The sequence below is a fragment of the Chrysochloris asiatica genome, unplaced genomic scaffold, assembly GCF_000296735.1.
Source record: "Chrysochloris asiatica unplaced genomic scaffold, ChrAsi1.0 scaffold00031, whole genome shotgun sequence".
Taxonomy (NCBI): domain Eukaryota; kingdom Metazoa; phylum Chordata; class Mammalia; order Afrosoricida; family Chrysochloridae; genus Chrysochloris; species Chrysochloris asiatica.
The window spans coordinates 22404678-22424089 of record NW_006408549.1 but is presented as its reverse complement, the minus strand read 5'-3'; the positions used below and the strand labels follow the sequence as shown (position 1 = coordinate 22424089).

Genomic DNA, 19412 nt, shown 5'->3' with positions numbered 1-19412 from the left:
CGGCAACTAACAACAACATGAATTGATTGCGCCATTTTGCTCTGCTTTTTTTGTGGTGCTGTTGGTATTTCTTTTTTCCATGTAATATTTTGCTGTAAGTTCATTTTGTTTGTGGGTTTTCCTTTAAATTTCATAACAAATAACATGTGTTAATTTTACTAAATCTTTCAGTTTTCCTCTTTTTAAAATTTTGATGTGCAGGTGTATTAATTTTCTTCGAGCTTAACCTGTAATTTATTACTTTTTTCCCATTATTTAAAAGTTTGTTTTGTCTTGAAATCTACTTGACATCCTTGTTATTTGGAAGATCAGTAGATATACTATTCCCACTTCTTGCTTTGTAGTTGATTTAATTATAAATTGATAACTCTGGTTCCCTATTATCAATCTTGTGGATTTGTTTTACTTTAACTGCTTCTATATCTAGATTGATTTCTGGCCAGTGACGTCATATATGGTAATAATATCAGTTTGTTGACTGCTGTTCTTGGTTCACAGTCCAAAGAACAGCTTTTAACATTTTTTGTAATGTTGGTCTGGTAATTACAAATTCCTTTAATTTCTATGTATCAGGAAATTCCCTAATTTCACGTTCATATTTGAGGAACAGCTTTGCAGGGCATATGATTCCTGGTCAACAATTGTTTTTTTCATAATTTTGTATATACTACCCCACTGCTTTCTTATCTGCCTGGTTTCTGCTGAGAAATCAGAGTTTAGTCTTATTGGTTCTCTTTGTAAGTTACTTTTCATTTTTCCTGAGCTGTTATCAGGATTCTTTGGTTTTGGAAAGATTGATTGTGATAAGTCTTGGTGATTTTCTTTTGAAATCTATTCGGTTTGGTGTTCATTCAGCTTCTTGTATGCTTGTCTTCTCATCTTTTATGATGTGAGGAAAGCTTTCTTCTAACCATTCCTTGACAGTTATTTCTGTAATTTTAATTATCTCTTCCTGTTGTGGAATTCTAATTACCCATAAGTTGTTCCACTTCATGGTGTCTCAGATAACTCTTTGGATTTCTTCAGATTTTTTTAACACTTTTTCTTTTTGGTCTTCTAGTACACTAGTATTGAGAGATTTATCTTCAAGCTCACTAATTTGTGCTTCCGTTGCTTCAAATCTATTCCTTAGCCCTTTCAATGAATTGTCAATTTTTTGACATCTTAGTATTAATCTTCTGGATTTCTAATCATTGTTTTAATATTTGCATTTGTTTTGTCTGTTTATCTCTTATAATGTTTTCTTGAATTCTTCTAAAGTATTTTTCTGTGTTCTCCTTGCTTTCCTATATCTTTCTGTCATTCCTGTGACGGTACCTTAATGTCAGTGTTTTTAATTCTTTTTCAATTAGTTCTATTACCTTTTCCTCCTCAGAAATGTCTTCTAGTTCTGCATCTTGCTCATTTTTATGAACTATCATCTCATTTGTTTGTGTGAGATAAAATCATTTGTTATCTCTGGGGCATTGTGGAATTGTCATGTTTGTATTCAGTTGATGATTGTATGTTTACTGTTCTTAGGATTTCACCAACTATCTCCTATAGTTGTAGTTACAGGACAGAAGCATGTATACTGTTATCATTTGCCATTCATGCACCTCAGCTTAGGGCTTGACTGGTTTTGGATGCTATCTATCTTTGATCAGATGATATAGGCACTAGTATTGGGTCTTGTCCAGTGGGTGGAACTTCTGAGGGTATTGTTGTGGCTGGGATGTATGGGCAGATTTTCTATCACCTGTCAGGTGGGAAAGAGAAAACCTCTACCACACACATGCACAGGAAAACAAAACAGAATAAACAAATAAGGAAACAAAAGTTTAAAGAGAAAATAATACAGAGGAAAAAGAAATAAAATCAGGGAGCAATCAGAAAAAAAGAATATAATAACTATAAAGACAAAAACAACAACAACAGGAAAATGAAGCTATAGAAGAAAAGAGTAAGAGAAAAAGTAAACAGAAAAAATAAAAAATAATAATTAAAAAAAAACCTCTTAAGAATACCTAGAAAGAGAATAGAGGGACATGAAAATGGAGATACAGAAGAGAAAAGTAAGAGAGGAAATAAAAGGAAGAAATTAAAAAAAAGAGAGAAGAGACACTTAGAAAAACCAAGGAGAGGGAAAAGGAAAAGAGAAAGAATAGAGAACAATAACAAAAGATCAGGGGGTGGGGGGTAAGAGGGGAAATGGGAAAGGAAAGAAAAGGAGGAAAACAAAAGCAGAAATAGAAAAGATAAAATTCAAGGGTATGGAAAGAGAAGAAGGAAGAGGAGAAAGAATAAACAATAAAAACAAAAACAACAACAAAACAATGAAACAACAAAAGGAAAAAATTTTAAACCCCAGAACAAAAACAAAATGTCAGTGCAGCAGTTAGACCCAGAGAAGGGAAAACTCAGGGTGACTCCTGCAAGTCAAGGAGCTGTCAAGGTGAAGTGTACGAGGGATGTGACAGCAGAGTTCTTGACCCTAAAATGCGTTCTTATCAGTCACGGTGTTATTTATGTTCAGGGCACTCAGTCCAAAAGTAGTTCATGGAGTCCCTTGATGAAGGACCACAGGTCAGCTGGAGCAGCATGAATGGTTAAATGCTGGTCTGCTGTCTCTTCAGGTTCTTCAGCTCACCTGAATCCAAGCCCCAAAGTGGTATACCAAAGCAGCACAGCCATCCTCACCTCACACTGGCATGAGTCCAAACCATGTGACTCTAAACTCCCAGAATGCAGGATCTGCACTAGCGGTGAATGTGGGTGACAGCTGGCCACACCACTGGTCACCAGGGAAATGTGGAAGAAAAGATGAATATCCCTTTTCCATCACCTATGTGAATCTGCTCGGCAAGGTCATCTTCTATTGCCAAAGCTCTTCACAAAAACTCAAGATCATTGTGCCTAATCTAACCAGATGTTTACCAGTCAGTCTCCCTTTCTCAGTGTCCCTGCTCTGATTTTTCTCCCAGCAAGCACTCAGTCCACTTCTCTAACCTATCCTCTAAAGTTCAGGGTTCCAGAATTTTCATCTGTGTCTGTTTCATTGGTTTCTTGTATCGTTTTGTAGAGGATCTTTGTAGTGTGTCTGCGTAGTCTGCCATCTTGCTGGTGTCTCATGCCTACTCTTCCTGATAGAATTTGCAAGACCAATGACTTATTCATTGCAAATACCTTTATGAAGCAACATAAAAGGTTACATGTACCTTAAGAGATGGGGTACACAGGAATCAAATGGACTATATATCTGTGGGAAGAAACAGTGGAAAAATACAAACAAGGCTGGGAGCAGACTGTGGAATAGACCATCAACTGCTCATATTCAAGTTCAGTTGGAAGCTGAAAAAATAAATCCATGAAAGCCAAAATATGACAATGAGTAGATCACACGTAAATTTAGAGATCATTTCAAGAACAGATTTGATGCATTAGACACTAGTGACCTAAGACCAGAAGAGTTGTGGGATGACATTAAGAATATCATACATGAAAAAAGCAAAAGGTCTAAAAAGACAAGAAAGAAAGAAAGAAATGAAAATGAATGTCAGAAGAGACTCTGAAATGTACTCTCCAAAGTAGAGATGCTAAAATAAGTGGGAGACCTGAGGAGGTCTCAACAGAAAATTGCAAAGGGAAGCTCTAAAAGACAAAGTCAAATATTATAATGAAATGTGTAAAGACCTGGAATTGGAAAACTAAAAGCGAAGAAAATTCTTAGAATGTCTTAAGCAGAAAGAACTGAAGAAAAATTTCAAGACTTTTATTGAAATATTGAAGGATTCTATGAACAAAATGGAACCTTGGTATGGCACTGTAGGATCAGTATTGGACTTCAAAACACAAGGTCATCAGTTCAAAGCCACCAGTTGCTACTTGGAAATCCTATACAGGGTCATTATGAGTTAGAATTGACTCAACAGCACTTAACAACAACAGTAACAATATGGTCAAAATATCGTATGATGCAGAAATCATCAAAAGAAAATGGAAGGAATACACAGAGTCACAGTACCAAAAAGTTATGTTCAACCATTTCAAGATATACCATGTAATCAAGAGCTAATGGTATTGAAAAAAGTCCAAGGTAGACTGAAAGCATTAGCAAAGAACAAGGATCCATGAATTGATGGGATACAATTGAAATCTTTCAACATACTAATGTAGTACTGGAAGCACTCATTCATCTATGCAAAAAAATGTGGAAGACAGCTACCTATTGGAAGAGATTCATGTTTGTGCCTGTTCCAAAGAGTGGTGACCCAATGGAATGTGGAAATTGTCAGAGAATATCATTAATACTACATACAAGTAAAACTTTTCTCAAGATAATTAAAAAATGGCTACAACAATACATTGACAGGGAACTTCCAGAGGTTTAATCCAATTCAAACAAGGACATGGAATGTGGAATATCATTGTTTATGTCAGATAGATCTTGGCTGAAAGCAGAGAATACCATACAGATGTCTACCTGTGCTTTATTGACTTTGCAAAGATTTTCAACTATGTGGGTCATGACAAGCTATGAATAACTTTCAGAAAAATGGGTTTTTCAGAATACTTAATTGTGCTCATGAGGAATCTATACATAGAACAAGAGCCAGTCATTCAAACAAAGCAAGGGGATACTGCTTGATTTAAAATCAGGAAGTGTGCGTGCCAGGGTTATATTCTTTTACCATACTTATTCAGTCCTTTTGCTAAACAAATAATCTGATACACTGAACGATATAAAGAAGAATATGGAAAGTCAGTGAAAAACATGAAGACTCCCAAGGTGCAGGGCCTGGCAGTGTTTTGTTCTGTTGCACATAGGGTCACTATGAGTTGGAATCGACTATCCTGCATCTAACAACAACATATATTTTTAATGTATTGCTTACATTATGAAGCTAATGTTGATGGACTCTAGGGGTGATGATGCAAAATTATAATATAAGGTCCCAATCATAATAAGGTTAAAACTTTAAACCAGAAAATCCAAGGTATCATGCTGTATAATACTAAATCCTGTTGCTCGGCATTATTAGAGTAATTTTTTATTCTCTGTCGCATACTATTAAGAATTTGAGATGACTTGACCTATACTCATACTCATATATATAAGAAAGTAGAATTTTATTTCAATAAAATAACAAAGAAAAGGAAAAAAAATTTTTAAAAAAAGGAAAGAATAGAGTCCAAAACATTCAGAACAAGTTTAATGGAAAAAGTAGACTGAGTCAGCCAGAAAAAGAGACCGACCGACAGAAATCAGTTCTTTTTGCCATCAGGTCACCTAGCACTTTACTTCTATATGGAGATCTTGGTTGCCACTTCTAACCCATCGTACTGTTCAGTGGGAAAAGAATAATGATCTATTCCCTTAAAGATTACAGCCTAAGAAATCTTTTGAGGGTTGTTCAAAATTGACTGGCCACCTACTGGTCACTACCATTGTTAAGTCTTCTTTGTTAAGGAATCTTCTCCAGCTTCAGGCCACTGACTGAAGTCCGAGTCATCTTCTATTCCCTTAAAGATTACAGCCTAAGAAATCTTTTGAGGGTTGTTCAAAATTGACTGGCCACCTACTGGTCACTACCATTGTTAAGTCTTCATTGTTAAGGAATCTTCTCCAGCTTCAGGCCACCGACTGAAGTCCGAGTCATCTTCTAACACCCCAGAACATTGCACTAATAGGTGTACCTCTACAACTAATAACTCAAATGACTTTTAAGAAAGATGATGACTAGCTAGCTAGATGACTGATAGAGGAGTTATTACTTAAAATTACACATAATTTTCATAAATCAGGGGAAATAATGTGACTTCTCAGGTTCTCACCATTCAACCATTTCTCACCATTGTCTTCCAGTACTATCCCTTTAACTCAGAACACAGTGGAGATATTATCCCAGAGTCAGAGTCGTGAGCTTCTGGGGATGTGTTCTTCATAAATGTTCCCCCGGAATAATAATGATACAACAATTCACCCACATCATGCTGACTTCCAATAAGCTATGTTATGTGTTCATATATCTATGAGGGAAGTTGTTACCAATGATAGTACCTTTTAATGTGCCTGGTAGTGTAGTGGTTACGAATCGGGCTGCGAACCGGAAGGTCAGCAGTTCGAAACTACCAGCTGCTCCGCGGGAGAAAGATGAGGCGATCTGCTCCCGTAAAGATTTACAGCCTCGGAAACCCTATTCAGGGTCGCTATGGGTCGAAACCGACTCGACGGCACTTAACAACATAACAACAACAACAATGTTCCTAAAGGTCACAACCTTAAAAACCCTATAAAATAGCTCTGTGCACACATGGGTCTCCATGAGTATTGACTGGAACATAACTTACAATAACAACATTTCCTTATACATGTGATTAAAGAAGCACCTAGTATCTGAGGAGCAGCTGGTGAATTTAAACCACCAACCTTATGGTTCAGACCAACCCTGCGGTCCAGTGTAGATCCTTATCCTACAGTGCCACACTAGGATTCTGAATAACTAGTATTTGTTGAAAAATGTTGAGGGGAGATAAACTGTGCACACAGCCATAAATAATGGCCTTCAAACTTTTAATTATGATCTCTAGGAAATTCAAGCTTACTTTAATTACATATAATCTAGTCTTTTTTAATTCCACCTGTTTTGTTACTGTTGGTGTCAAGTCAGTTCTGACTCATAGTGACCCCTATAAGGTTTCTGAAGCTGATAACCTTGGAAGAAGCAGAAAGCTTTATCTTTCCCCTGTGGATAAACGGGTGGACCAAAACACTGACTTTGTGGCTCAAAGTCCGGTGCTTCCCCTACAGAGCCTCTTTAACTACTAAACAATTGGATGCAGCCAAAGGATGTGATTTTTTTAAAATGGGGGAGAAATCCATTTTCCTAGATACAATGCAAATTTATACAAACATAAATGAGAAGATAAGACAGCTAAGAAGAAAAAACAAATTTTAACAATCAAATTTAAGCTAAAAGAAAAGACAGCAGAAACTCAGATAAGATCGAAATGAAACCATACAAAGCAAAGGGAAGCATTTAAACAGAGAATGCTCAAACCCAATTTCCATGGAGGAGATTTAGTGAAAATAAAATCAATTCTTATGGAAGTTAGAAAGGAGAACTATATTAACTGTATTTAATACTTGTGTTAAATATTTCAAAACCTTAATGGTTTCAAAGACTCCTTTGATATTCAAGCATTAAAAAAGGAGAAAGTACAAAGAAATGAGGAAGGAATTAATAATAAAATCCAATTATAGGTTTTTCTCAAAAAAAAAAAAAAAACACGTAAAAAAATCTCTTCAAGATACCTAAGAAAATTCAGTAAACATAACTGCAGAAAATAGAACTGACTTATTTGCTCATTTCACTGACAAGAACACGCAAGTACAAAGAAAGATGTTTCATTCTGGAAATTATTATTTTCTCTAATTTGAATCAATATCATAAATGAAAACTTCGATCAACTTTAAGAAGTTTTAGGTTTCCTTTTATTCCTAAATGAACAAAGAAAACTTCGTTAGTAAAATGAGGTGCTACCTGAAAATGTAAGAACTTTATTTTTGTTTAAAAAAATATGATAATCATTGAATATTTTAACTATTTTTAGATTATCCACTGTCAGGTGAGCAGCTTACTTTGGGCAAAGGGCTGAAGTTCCAGTTTCAGAAGCATTTACACAAGAGAAAATCACTTAATATAGATATGCATGAAAGCTTTAGATATGGTTTATATGGTTAAAACGATGGATTGGTGATTTTTCTGGACTGAAAATTTCTTGATAGTTATCACTAAAAGAAGCTGAGGAGAGACTGATGTCAAATTATAGTAATTGCACTAGTTGGAGATATTTTAATAAAGAAGGAAAAGTTTGTATTTGGAGAGGAAATGAGAAAAATAGCCCAGGGACAACTGACTTAATGCAGAGGGAAGGGTAAGTGAAAGTCCACAATGTACATTTTGGTGTTGAGAGATAAGAAAAATATAAAAGAAAGGTTAACTGTGGGTAACTTTCTGTCCAAATCTGAAACAACAACAACAAACAAACATGCTATCAGTAGTATCACTTAAAAAAATCATTTTAGAGATAGTGTTGGGATTAACTATAGGGAATCCTGGATCTAAATCTGTAATGGAAGTCCTTGGTGCAGGTTGCCTAAGGTTATTCTCCTCTGTTTCTTTGCAAACTTGTAAAAGCTGCCTGTTGTATAGCAAACATCTGTAAGAAAAAGTATTTGAGGAACACAACTTTAAAACACTGTTCCAGCTTTAATATTTTGTTATCTAATAATTCTCTAAAATAGAAGTTAATCATGCAACTCAAGTTCAACATTTCTATACACTCTACATGCTGTATTTGATTAAAGTCTTAGAAGTTTTATAAAAACCAACTTATGTTCAAATTTAAAGCCAGATAAGGTTATCAGAATTCTGGAAGGGGTAATATTTTGTTACTACTGATAGTCTTTAGATATTCATTTAATTTTCTATTTGATGGAGAGGATGAGGTCGTGATGTTGGGGAGTTAGAGGATGAGGTGGCGTGTATATGATAGGGAAGCACAACTGCCATTTTTCCAAACAAATCAGATCTATTTCCAAATGTGAATGCCCAGCCAGCAAGCCATAAGCCCTGTAGTTGATTGCATTCACCCCTATCGGAAGGCAGGTTAGCACCAATGTTATCAACACATGTCCCTTTGAAGTCTCATTTCTTTTCCTAACCACTATTACTTTGAACAGTATTGTGCACTGGCTTTGGAAAAAGATCAGCCACATTCAACACAGTTCACTAGCCCTTGTTCTCTGGGAAACTGTTTTTGTCCGTCATTAGATGTCCTGGGGTTGGTTCTAACTCATAGCTACTTTATGTACAACAGAAGAAAACACTGCCCAGTCATGTGGTAACCTCACAATCATTGCTATGTTTGAGCCCACTGCTGCTGCCACTGTGCCAGTCTATCATGTTGGGACTCTCCCTCTCTGTCATTAACCTTCCACTTTATCAATTGTGATGTCCTTCTCAAGGAACTGGTACCTCCTGATAATCTGTCCTATGTATGAGAGATGAACGCTGGCCATCATGGCTTCTAAGGAGCATTCCGGTTGTACTTCTTCCAACACAGATTTGTTTCTTCTTCTGGCAGCTGTGGTGCTTTTAATATTCTTCTTCAATACCATAACTCAAATGTTTCAATTAATTTAAGGACTTCCTTAGTCACTGTTCAACATGCATATGAGGCTATAGAAAATACCAGGTCGTGGTTCAGGTACACCTTAGTCCTCAAACTGACATCTTTGCACTTGAACAATTTAAAGGGGTCTTATATAGCAAAATTTCCAAATGCAATATATCATTTGATTTCTTGACTGCTTCTTTCATGACTGTTGACAGTAGGTGCAAGCAAAATGAAGTCTTTGATAACTTCACTCTTTTCTCTATTTATCTTGATGCTATTTTTTGGTCCAGTGATGAAGATTTTTGTTTTCTTTACATTGAGGTGCAACCCATACCAATGGCTGTGGTCTTTGATCTTCATTAGTAAGCATTTTAAGTTCTCTTCACTTTCAGCAAGCCAAGTTGTATTATCTGCACATTACAGATTGTTATTTATTGTTCTTCCAATTCAGGTACCACATTCTTCTTCATATAATCCACCTTCTCAGATTATTACCTCAGCAAACAGATTGAATAAGTATGGTAAAAGAATATAACCCTGGGACACACCTTTCTTGATTTTAAGCCATTCAATGTTCCCTTGTTCCATCGAATGACTGCCTCTTGTTCTTTGTACAGGTTCTTCATGAGCACAAATAAATGCTCTAGAATGTTCATTCTCCTTAATGTTGTCCATAACTTGTCATGATACACACAACTTTTCTGAAAATGAGTATTCCAGAATAGTTTGTTATTCTCATGAGGAACGTGTACATAGATCAAGAGGCAGTTTTTGTTAACAGAATAAGAGATAACTTAATGGTTTAAAATTAGAAAAGGTTTGATTATTTCACCATACTCATTCAATCTGTATGTTGAACAAGTTATCCTAGAAGCTGAATTATATAAATAAGAATGTGGCATCAGGATTTGAGGAAGACTCATAAACAACCTATAATATGTAGATAACACAACGAACGTTGCTTGCTGAAAGTGAAGAGTACTTAAAATACTTACTGATCTGAAGATCAAAGCATTTGGTATGCTTTACACCTGGATATAAAGAAAACAAAAATCCTTACCACTGGACCATTAAATAACATCCATATAAATGGAGAAAACATTGAAGTTGTCGAAGACTTCATTTTGCCTGAATCAACCATCAACATTCATGAAAGCAGCAGTCAAGAAATCAAAGGATGTATCGCATTAGGCAAATCTACAACACAAGACATTTTTTAAGTGTTTTAGATCAAATATGTCAGCAAACTAGGGTGCCTGACCCAAGCCATGGTATTTTTAATAACCTCATATGTGTGTAAAAATTGGTCAGTGAATAAAGAAGACCACAAGAAGAATTGATACATTTGAGTTAGGGTGTTGGGGTGTTGAAGGAGAACATTAAAAGTACCACCAACACCAAAAGAATAAACTAATCTGTGTTGGAAGAAGTACAGTCAGAATGCTCCTTAGAAGCTAGAATGGCTAGACTTCATCACTCATACTTCAGACATATCATCAGAGGGGACCAGTCCCTGGAAAAGCATATCATGCTTAGTAAAGTGGAGAAAAATAGGAAGACCTCAAATGAGATAAATAGGTACAGTGGCAGCAGCAATGGCCTCATGCGTAGCAACGATTGTGAGAGGTTGGTGCAGGACTGGGCAATGTTTCATTCTGTTGTGCATAAGGTCACTGTGAGTTGGTACTAACTGGGTGGCACCTACCAACAACAAACATTCGGAATTAGTCCGACTTTCCCTCTTCCTAGTCTAAGTTTGCACGTTCAGATGAACCTGTATAGGTTCACCATGGGAGAAACTGATGGCATTCAAAATACCTATAGCATAGCTTCCAACATCACAGCAACATGAAGCCACAACTTTATGACAAACTGACTGATGAGTGAAAGACTTTCATTAGGATCAAACTTCAAAGCGTCTTTTACTTGAACATAAAATAAGGACAATTACAAAGATGTCTCTATCAGGATTGTTTTCAGTATTCAATGAGATAATGCCTATAAGACTCTTAAAAGAGAGTCTAGCACCTAATGAATCAAATGAAAAAATCTTGAAATTCATGGACCCTTGTGTGTGTCAGACTAGAAGTGGGCTCCACAGGGTTTCCAATGACTGAAATTTTGGATCTAGATCACCATGCTTTTCTTCCAAAATGTCTCTGGTTAGACTCAACCTCAACCTTTGGGTTAGCAATATCTCCATCACCTAATGAGTGATTACTATTAGCTCTTACTGAATGTTAGCTCTTATTTAACTACACACTATTCTCTTCCTGTGATAATTTCCAACAAATATGATTTCTTTGATTTCTGTGTGACTAGTGTGACACATTAGTGGACCGTAACTGATAGTTTTCTCTAACAGTTACCAAGCTCATCCCTCCTTTATTCAGCTCTAATGTCATGTTGGTATAGTTCCTAATAAAATTTTCTCAATACAATTTATATCTAAGTTAAAGAATTCCATGATGATTATGTGGGATTGATGTATATCTTGCGCAGTTCTCAACACATAATAATTCATTCTCTCTCTTCTTTTCTCTTTCTCTAGCTTATTCTCTCTCTTTCTTTCTATTTGTTACTCTTTTATTGTAAAAGTAAGTATTCTCTTACTTCTCCTACTCCTTTGCCAGGCATTTTAATTTCTAACAGGGTCCTTCCAGCAAAATTAAGCAAAGACATGGATATAATTGTTTGATTTTAGATGAGAACTCATCCATTCCAATTTATCAACACTCATTGGATTTATATTTTTTATGTGAATAAAAATTGTGTTCCATTAAAGAGCACTAGATTGTAGTGACTGAATAGAGAGATTTCTGCCCCCCCCCCCATGAGTGAGTTTTCTTTAGGCATTTAACATTATAGGCATATCATTGATTTTGAAGACACAACAGCTTTAGCCTGTTGAGAATTTCTGAAGAAGGTAGACAGTAGTGGAGTGGGGTTTCTGCTCCTGCTGCTGTTGTTGTTAAGTGTCATCTAGTCGGTTCTGACTCATAGAAACCTGTATAGGTTTTCTGAGGAGCAACTAGTGAATTTGAATTGCCGACCTTGTAGTTCAAACCAACCTTACAGTTCAGTGCTTATACAATACCACTACATGAGAACTGCTGCTGCCTCTCTTTAAATGCCTTTTTTTTTAAAATCCCTTGTCATTCATCTTTTAGCCTACCAGCTTCTTAAAATATGCATTTAAAAATTATATTATGTTTAAAACAAGGTATACTAGAAACCTCTCTCATGAAAATTCCAGATGACCTTGAGGAAATACTTTTCATCTTTTGAAAAGACATACAGAGATTTATTTTTTTTTTTTAATTAACATGTTGAATATTTCTAGTCCCCCATTCTTCTGAATGACATTTCCTAGGCTGCATTTACCAAGACCCTTTTGTCTCCTTCAGAATCTGTCCCTTCTTTCTCTCACCTTCCTACTTGCACTGCAGCCTGATGTTCATAAAATCACTCTTTATGCACCAGGAATATGCGAGGCCACCAATGTCGGTCCCTAAAATCCTCCAGGATTCGAGCCACTAGGTTCAGAGATAAAATTCAAGTGTGGATGCTGTTTGTCCTGAGGTGAGAAAATAAGTAGCACAGGAATCATAAGATGAAAATCTCTAGTTGGAGCCTACAAAATTCATATCTGGACTTCTGGTGTAGTGCTGTGGGATCAGCACTGGACTGCAAACCACAAGGTCAGCATTTCAAACTCCCCAGCTGCTCCTCAGAAACCCTACACAATGTCGCTATGAATCAGAACCTGCTTGAGGGCAATTAACAACAACAAGGTTGGAAGGGTAAAATGATGTAAAAAATAAGTACAAATCAGGATATTTATTTTAATGTATATCTGTATATTTGTGACAATCAGTTATGTGTGTGGAGGAGTTGTTATATATATGACTGAAGCTAATTAAATGTGCATAGCCTTTCCAAAATTTCTCAGATTGATGTTAATTATAGATAATGGGGAACTGACAATGTAAAAAGAGAAAAATTACAAATTTGATTGTACTACGTAATAATGCCAAAATTAGTATCATTTGTGTCATTATGTTGGTAGGCTGTTTCTGCCTAATAATCATCAACATCATTTGTATTCATATCATAAATATATACCATATGTGTCAGACAATCTCTGCTTTAATTTTGTTAGGTTATAGCAATCTTTATACTTTGTTGATCTTATGGCATGGGTGTCCAAGTAAGTCACAAATAACTTTTATAAAGGAGACATTGCTTATTGGGTGGGATTTTATTTCAGTAAATTCAAAATATATCTTCAGACCCCTGGTTATATGCAATTTCATCCAAATTAGTTAACTCATTCAAATTAACCTTGGGACCAAAATATAGATGTCAAGTTTCTGCTTAAAGTTAGAAAGTAAATATAGTCCACCGTCTGTCAACTTAGGACTTTTGGAATTTGAGTTATTTTATTTAACTGTCAGGCATTTTCCTAGACACTTTCACATATTATAGCCTTGTGATGATTTGTGTGTTGCTTTGATACTGGAAGCTATGCCTTCAGTATTTCAAACACCAGTAGGGTCATCCATGGTGGACAGGTTTCAGGGAAGCTTCCAGACCAAGACAGACTAAGAAGGAAGACCTGGAGATTGATTTCTAAAAGTTAGCCAGTGACAATCCTGTGAATCACAGCAGATTATTACCTGATCTAATGTTGGAAGAGAAGCTCTCTAGGTTGAGAGGTATGGACATAATAGTCACAGCAATGGTCACAATCCTATCAACAATCATAAAGATGACACAGGACCAACCAACATGAGTGGGAGCCACCTTGACAGCAACTAATAGCAACAGCAACAGCCCTCCTGGTGAGGTACAGTAGGAAAGCATTGGACTACTAACCATAAGGTTGGCTCATCGGAAACCCTATACAGGGTGGCTGAGTCAGAACCAACTCAACGACACTTAACAACAACAATTTGGAAACTGTCTGATTTTATTGAAAAAAAAAATGTGATTGCATTATCTTTACAATTTAAATATGTTTATAATAAGTCATACATTCAGCAAATACCAGTAGAGAGCCTGCTTTACGCCAAGCAGTGATCTGACCTCTAGACATAAAACTCTGAAGAAAACTAAGTGCTTTCCTTGGGAAGTGTATGTTCTAGTGAGAGGAGATTTGTTGTTGTTGTTAAGTGCCGATGAGTAAGTTCTGACTCATAGAGACCCTGTATGTGGTTTCCAAGGAGTAGCTGGTGGATTTGAACCACCCACCTTGTGGTTAGCTATCCAATGCTTATCCTATAACCAGGACTCCTGTGAGAGGAGATGTTGATGTTATCTCCTATTGAGTCCATTCTGACTCAATAGTGACCCTGTGTAGGGTTTTGAGGAGGAGCTGATAGGTTTAAACTGCTAACCTTGTGGTTCACAACCCATTTTTCAGTCCAGCACATTATCCTGCATCACCATGGTGGTGGTGGTGGTGGAGGTGTGCCGTGGAGTCAGTTCCTACTTATACCAAAGCTGCACAGGGTTTCCAAGGCTGTAAATCTTTACAGAAGTAGAAAGCCTCATCTTTCTCCCATGGAATGGCTAGTAGTTTTGAACTGCTGACCTTAAGATTAGCAACCTGACTTGTAATCACTATACTACCAGAGCTCCTTTGCATCACCACAGACAGCAGAAAACAAGGGAATGTATATAGACTAGGAGCTCTGGTAGCGTAGTGGTTACAAATCGGGCTGCGAACCTCAGGGTCAGCAGTTCGAAACTACCAGCTGTTCCGTGGGAGAAAGATAAGGCTTTCTGCTCCTGTAACAGCCTCGGAAACCCTGTGCAGGGTAGCTATGAGTCGGAACCGACTCCACGGTACTTAACAACAACAACAACAAGGTGAGTGTAGAGTGGAACAGAGAAACATTAAACAATAGGGAAGTTTGGGATCTGAGGTGCATTTTATATAGGTCTGGGTGATGTATGTATTTTCTTTCCTGAAATATTTTAAACTTAGTTTCAAGAGAAAGCACAAGGAAAGTTCTTCCAGAGTGTCCAATTTATATTGAATAAATGCAAATTCCTTATCATCTGGTGCAACATTGAGTAAGAAACTTACCAAATAATGCAGTTTTTTAGTCAAAAGTCAAACAAGCTTTAATAGTAGTACTGCTATCAAAACATGTTGAAATATTTTTCTTGATACCTGTGATTATGAAATAGTTATTAAATATAAAACTATTCTTCTACTGAAATAATCTTTCTATTTAGAAGAATCCTACAATGATGTCTCCAGTTATTAGTAAATAGTTACTGTGGAGTTGATTCTGAATCCTGATGACCCCATGTGTGGAACTCTTCTCCACAGGGAATTCAATGGATGATTTTTACAAAGTACATCATCAGGCCTTTTATCCAAGATGTATCTGGGTAGACTTGAACCTCATTTCCAACATTTAGCTATTAGAAAGTAGCCTGAGTTTGTTACACTAAAAAAGAGGTTTTTTAAATGTGTAGTTTTATTTCCTGACTAAAAGATGAAACTCAAAATTTAACCAGGAAGTCTTATTGCGTAGAAATTCTTCAATAGTATATGGGTTCTTTGTATTTTAAATAAAAAACTGAATTTTACATGCAGGATTTGGCACTTCAAATTTAACAGCCGCTCCTTGAAAACCCTATACTTGGTCGCTATGAGTCAGAACAGACTCTATGACACTTAACAACAACAATTATCACCCAAATGGCATTTGAGATCATACACTTCTTTAGAGTACCCACGAGATTTAGTATCTGTGGATTTTAAATGGGTGTGAAGCATTACTCTCAAGATGTAGAATACAAGACATTCTAAATCAGAACTTCTACCCTGTCCAATTGAGGCAACAATATGAAATGTTTTCCGGTAAGAATATGCTCAAGATGCTGAAAGCTGAGGACTGAGAGGAAGCGACAGGGAAGGAAATGGGGGGGAAGCTTCAAGAAAGGCTTCTTGCAGGAGGGGACAGATTACTGTCACATACTATGAACCCACTGAGCTTAACTGAGACCTTCTGTGTGTCCGTTCTATGCTAGGCCCTGGGGTTAGAAACATGAAAACACATCATCCTGCTATGCCAGAGAAGCTCAGTCTCTTTGGAGAAAGAGACAAAGCTAAAAGTGATAATTGCTTTAATAATTGAACATACAAAGTGCATTGGGGACTCTAAGAAGGAAAGAATTTAGCAGAGTTTCTGAATAAAATACAAAGGTAAATGTTCTAGAGCAGCTAAAGATTTATGAAACCAAAGGATAGTTTTGAATTCTCTGTAAATCGCAGACAAGGGTTTTTATACTTCATATTTAGATTTTCAGTTGTACTGTTCTTCCAAAATGTATTAATCCATTCTTAATTCAACATTGCTTCCAGCGCAGCACTTTAGTAGTGCAGATTTTATTAGAGAACTTAACTAATTGGTGTGGGGAGGTGAAAGAAACACAGTTTACTCTAGAAGATTTGCATTAGATAGAGTAGTTACAGGCTGTAGCATCTCCCCTGTAATTTTATGAGAATGGTATTACCCTGGCTTTCACTGTGTGATTGCTGGTTACCTTCTGTCAGTGAGCAACAGTCTTACTGCAAAGCAGGAGCACAACCCGTCTCTTTGTCTCCGTGGTCAAAGCAATCACTTCTTAGAAAGTCGGCTTTTTTCAGAATGACCATGTACAGGAGCAAACGCAGACATCAGCGATGTAAGTAAATTCAGGCTCAACTTTTCATATGACTGTGGTGGGAAAAACATACTTGATTTCTTAAAAGACTAATCATGACTTCTTTAGATACATCCTGGTTGTAGAAAAGATACTATAGCTTTTTCACCTTAACCTTTATCTTTATTCCTGTTACATGCTTGAGAGATGTTGTAGGGAGAGGGGATAATTCACTTGTTACTATGGAAACCTTTGGAAAGGTTTACAAAATCAACAGAGAAACAGATCAAATACGATTTCAGTGTAGCTCAGCATCCTTCATTCAGGCATGATCACTGGATAGTTCTCTTTTCTGTTCTTTCAGGAGTGATAGATTTTCTTTCCTGGAAGTCTATTGAAAGGTTTGGGAAGCTAGCCCAAAACTTCTATTTATTCATTCTGTTTCAATTACAACTCTCAGGAGAAATATAACAGTTCAGAATGGAGGAGAGAGAGTTGACTTTGACTGACAAACTGAGTATTTCCCAGGGTATTCATTGCCAAACTTCTTGGTCTAGAGCATATTTGTAATATTCGCTACGGGCACCATTTCAAAGGGTTAAAAGGAGTCATGTGCAATCTACCCTAAAGAATCTGGTTCAGACTGAAAAGCAGCAGCACAGTTACCCTGGCCTAAAGTCCATAATAGAAGTGATGATAGAACCAAATGCCATCCGTATTTAGCTAAAAATCCAAGAGTCTTATAGTAAAACAGTGTTTTATGGTAAAGCAATATGCTCCTCATGAAAAACCTTTCAACCACAACTATCTGTAACAAGTCCCATTCTATCACTTTATCTTTTCTATGTCTAAACTAAATATGAACATAGTTAGCCCAGCATTACCTGTCACCAACTCTATTTACCATCTTAGACAGGTAACTACAACTTGTTCTACAGCCAAAGTCTATACTTTTTCATCATTCTTTATGGTGTCTTTAGATGTTATTAAATGTCTTTAAAACCATAAACACTATCAGCAATTATCATTCTATCAAAATGCCAACATAAGGTTTAAATTTAATATTTTGTAACGTGATCATCTGTTTGTTGTACATTTACATCTAAGACCTGAATACTAACATTTCTCTTAGTCAGAGAAGTTTGATGTACCAGAGAGCTGTGAGGGCTAGGATTGCCAGTTTGATTCTGTAAGAATGAGTTCCTTTTGATGCCATTTCATTCTTGTGATTGAGAAACACAGCAATAACTGCTACTTTTTTCCTAGAAAAATGATTGGTATAAAATCCACTTATATATAGCTGATTAATTTCCTTGTGATTTCCTCCTACAAGAATGAATCTAAATTATCCATGTACTTGAAAATTATGTTACACCTTTACTCCTGTGTCTTTTGTACACCCCCTCATTTTTTTTTTCCGTGTGGGTAATCATCACCTTAATGTACATGGGCAAATAAAAGATTCACAGAAAAATTGTAGTCTCTCTGTCTAAAATGTGCTTGCTGGAGTCTGCGATTAAGCAGCAGGAAGAAATTGTGAATTACAGGAGACAAGTCAAAAGATGTATAATTATACAAGCATGAACACAGTAGGCTGTGCTGGAATGGTTTAGTTACAAAAATTTTAATGTGTGTCTTATGTTTGATTGGATCAGTTAACTATATGATGTTGCATTAACTGTTTGTATATCCTAATCATAAAACATAGAACATCTGAGCGCATGAATAGAATTAGATTAAAATATGTGGAAAGCTTAGCAATAAAAGCAAATGAATTCCTTAAATGAATTTCTATCTGATGCTAATAATATTTGCAAAAATGAAACGTAATACAATTTTTGGGCTACCCAATGAATATATAAAAATCTGAATGATCCTATCACCAAAATCCAGTGAATTTCTATTTTCAATCATATCTTTTACATGTATGTTTTTGATCACGTAAAAGATATAAACTCACCTAGAAGCAATTGTAATCCAATTAAAGCAATAATTGCATACTTAACAAAATCTCACTGTGGGAAAGAAGGAATGTGTTCTTATGATTTCCTTTAATATTAAAGTAGAATATAAATCAACTTTCTAATCCCCTTATTCTTTAAAGATTTAACATACTATCCTGTAGTGAAATAATGTAACTTTTCTTTCTAGGATCAAACCAAGAGGAATAGGAAAGGTACATGTGGCTATGTCAAAGGTTTGAAGGCAGAGAGAGGAAGAGTAAAAACACTTGTAAGAGACATCTGAACGTATAAATTGTACTCAACTATTGAAAATTTATGTGGGATGTTGAAATTCATTCTTAATTTGTATCTAGATTGTTATTGATAATTCCCTGTAAAGATTGGAAAGGGGTTGGAAGATAAATGTCCTCCTCCCTTCTTCTGATAGAACAAATGCTAAAGAAAATGAATCCATCTCGGTGTTCATCTTACCTATACATAAATGCATATGACTATGAATTAGATACAGAATTTTTTGAGGGGCATTAAAAATTATCTTCATATTTCAGATACTGATTCTGCCAGAGTCAAGTAGATAGATACCACACTAAGGTATTCTAATATATTAGCATTATATATATA

At 36.0% G+C, this 19412-nt stretch overlaps 1 protein-coding gene across 4 annotated transcripts in view; it reads left to right on the top strand.

Annotated features, from left to right (window-relative positions):
• Positions 1–19412, top strand: part of RALYL (RALY RNA binding protein-like) — a 1110405-nt gene that overhangs the window by 747380 nt on the left and 343613 nt on the right. Inside the window, exon 1 of one of the 4 annotated variants that reach the window (XM_006859247.1) lies at positions 16743–16869. The exons of the other annotated variants lie outside the window; for them this stretch is intronic. Coding sequence (XP_006859309.1) covers positions 16833–16869 — 37 coding nt within the window. The 5' untranslated portion in view covers positions 16743–16832. Of the gene's footprint in view, positions 1–16742; positions 16870–19412 lie in introns of those variants that run through there. 4 annotated transcript variants of the gene reach the window in all.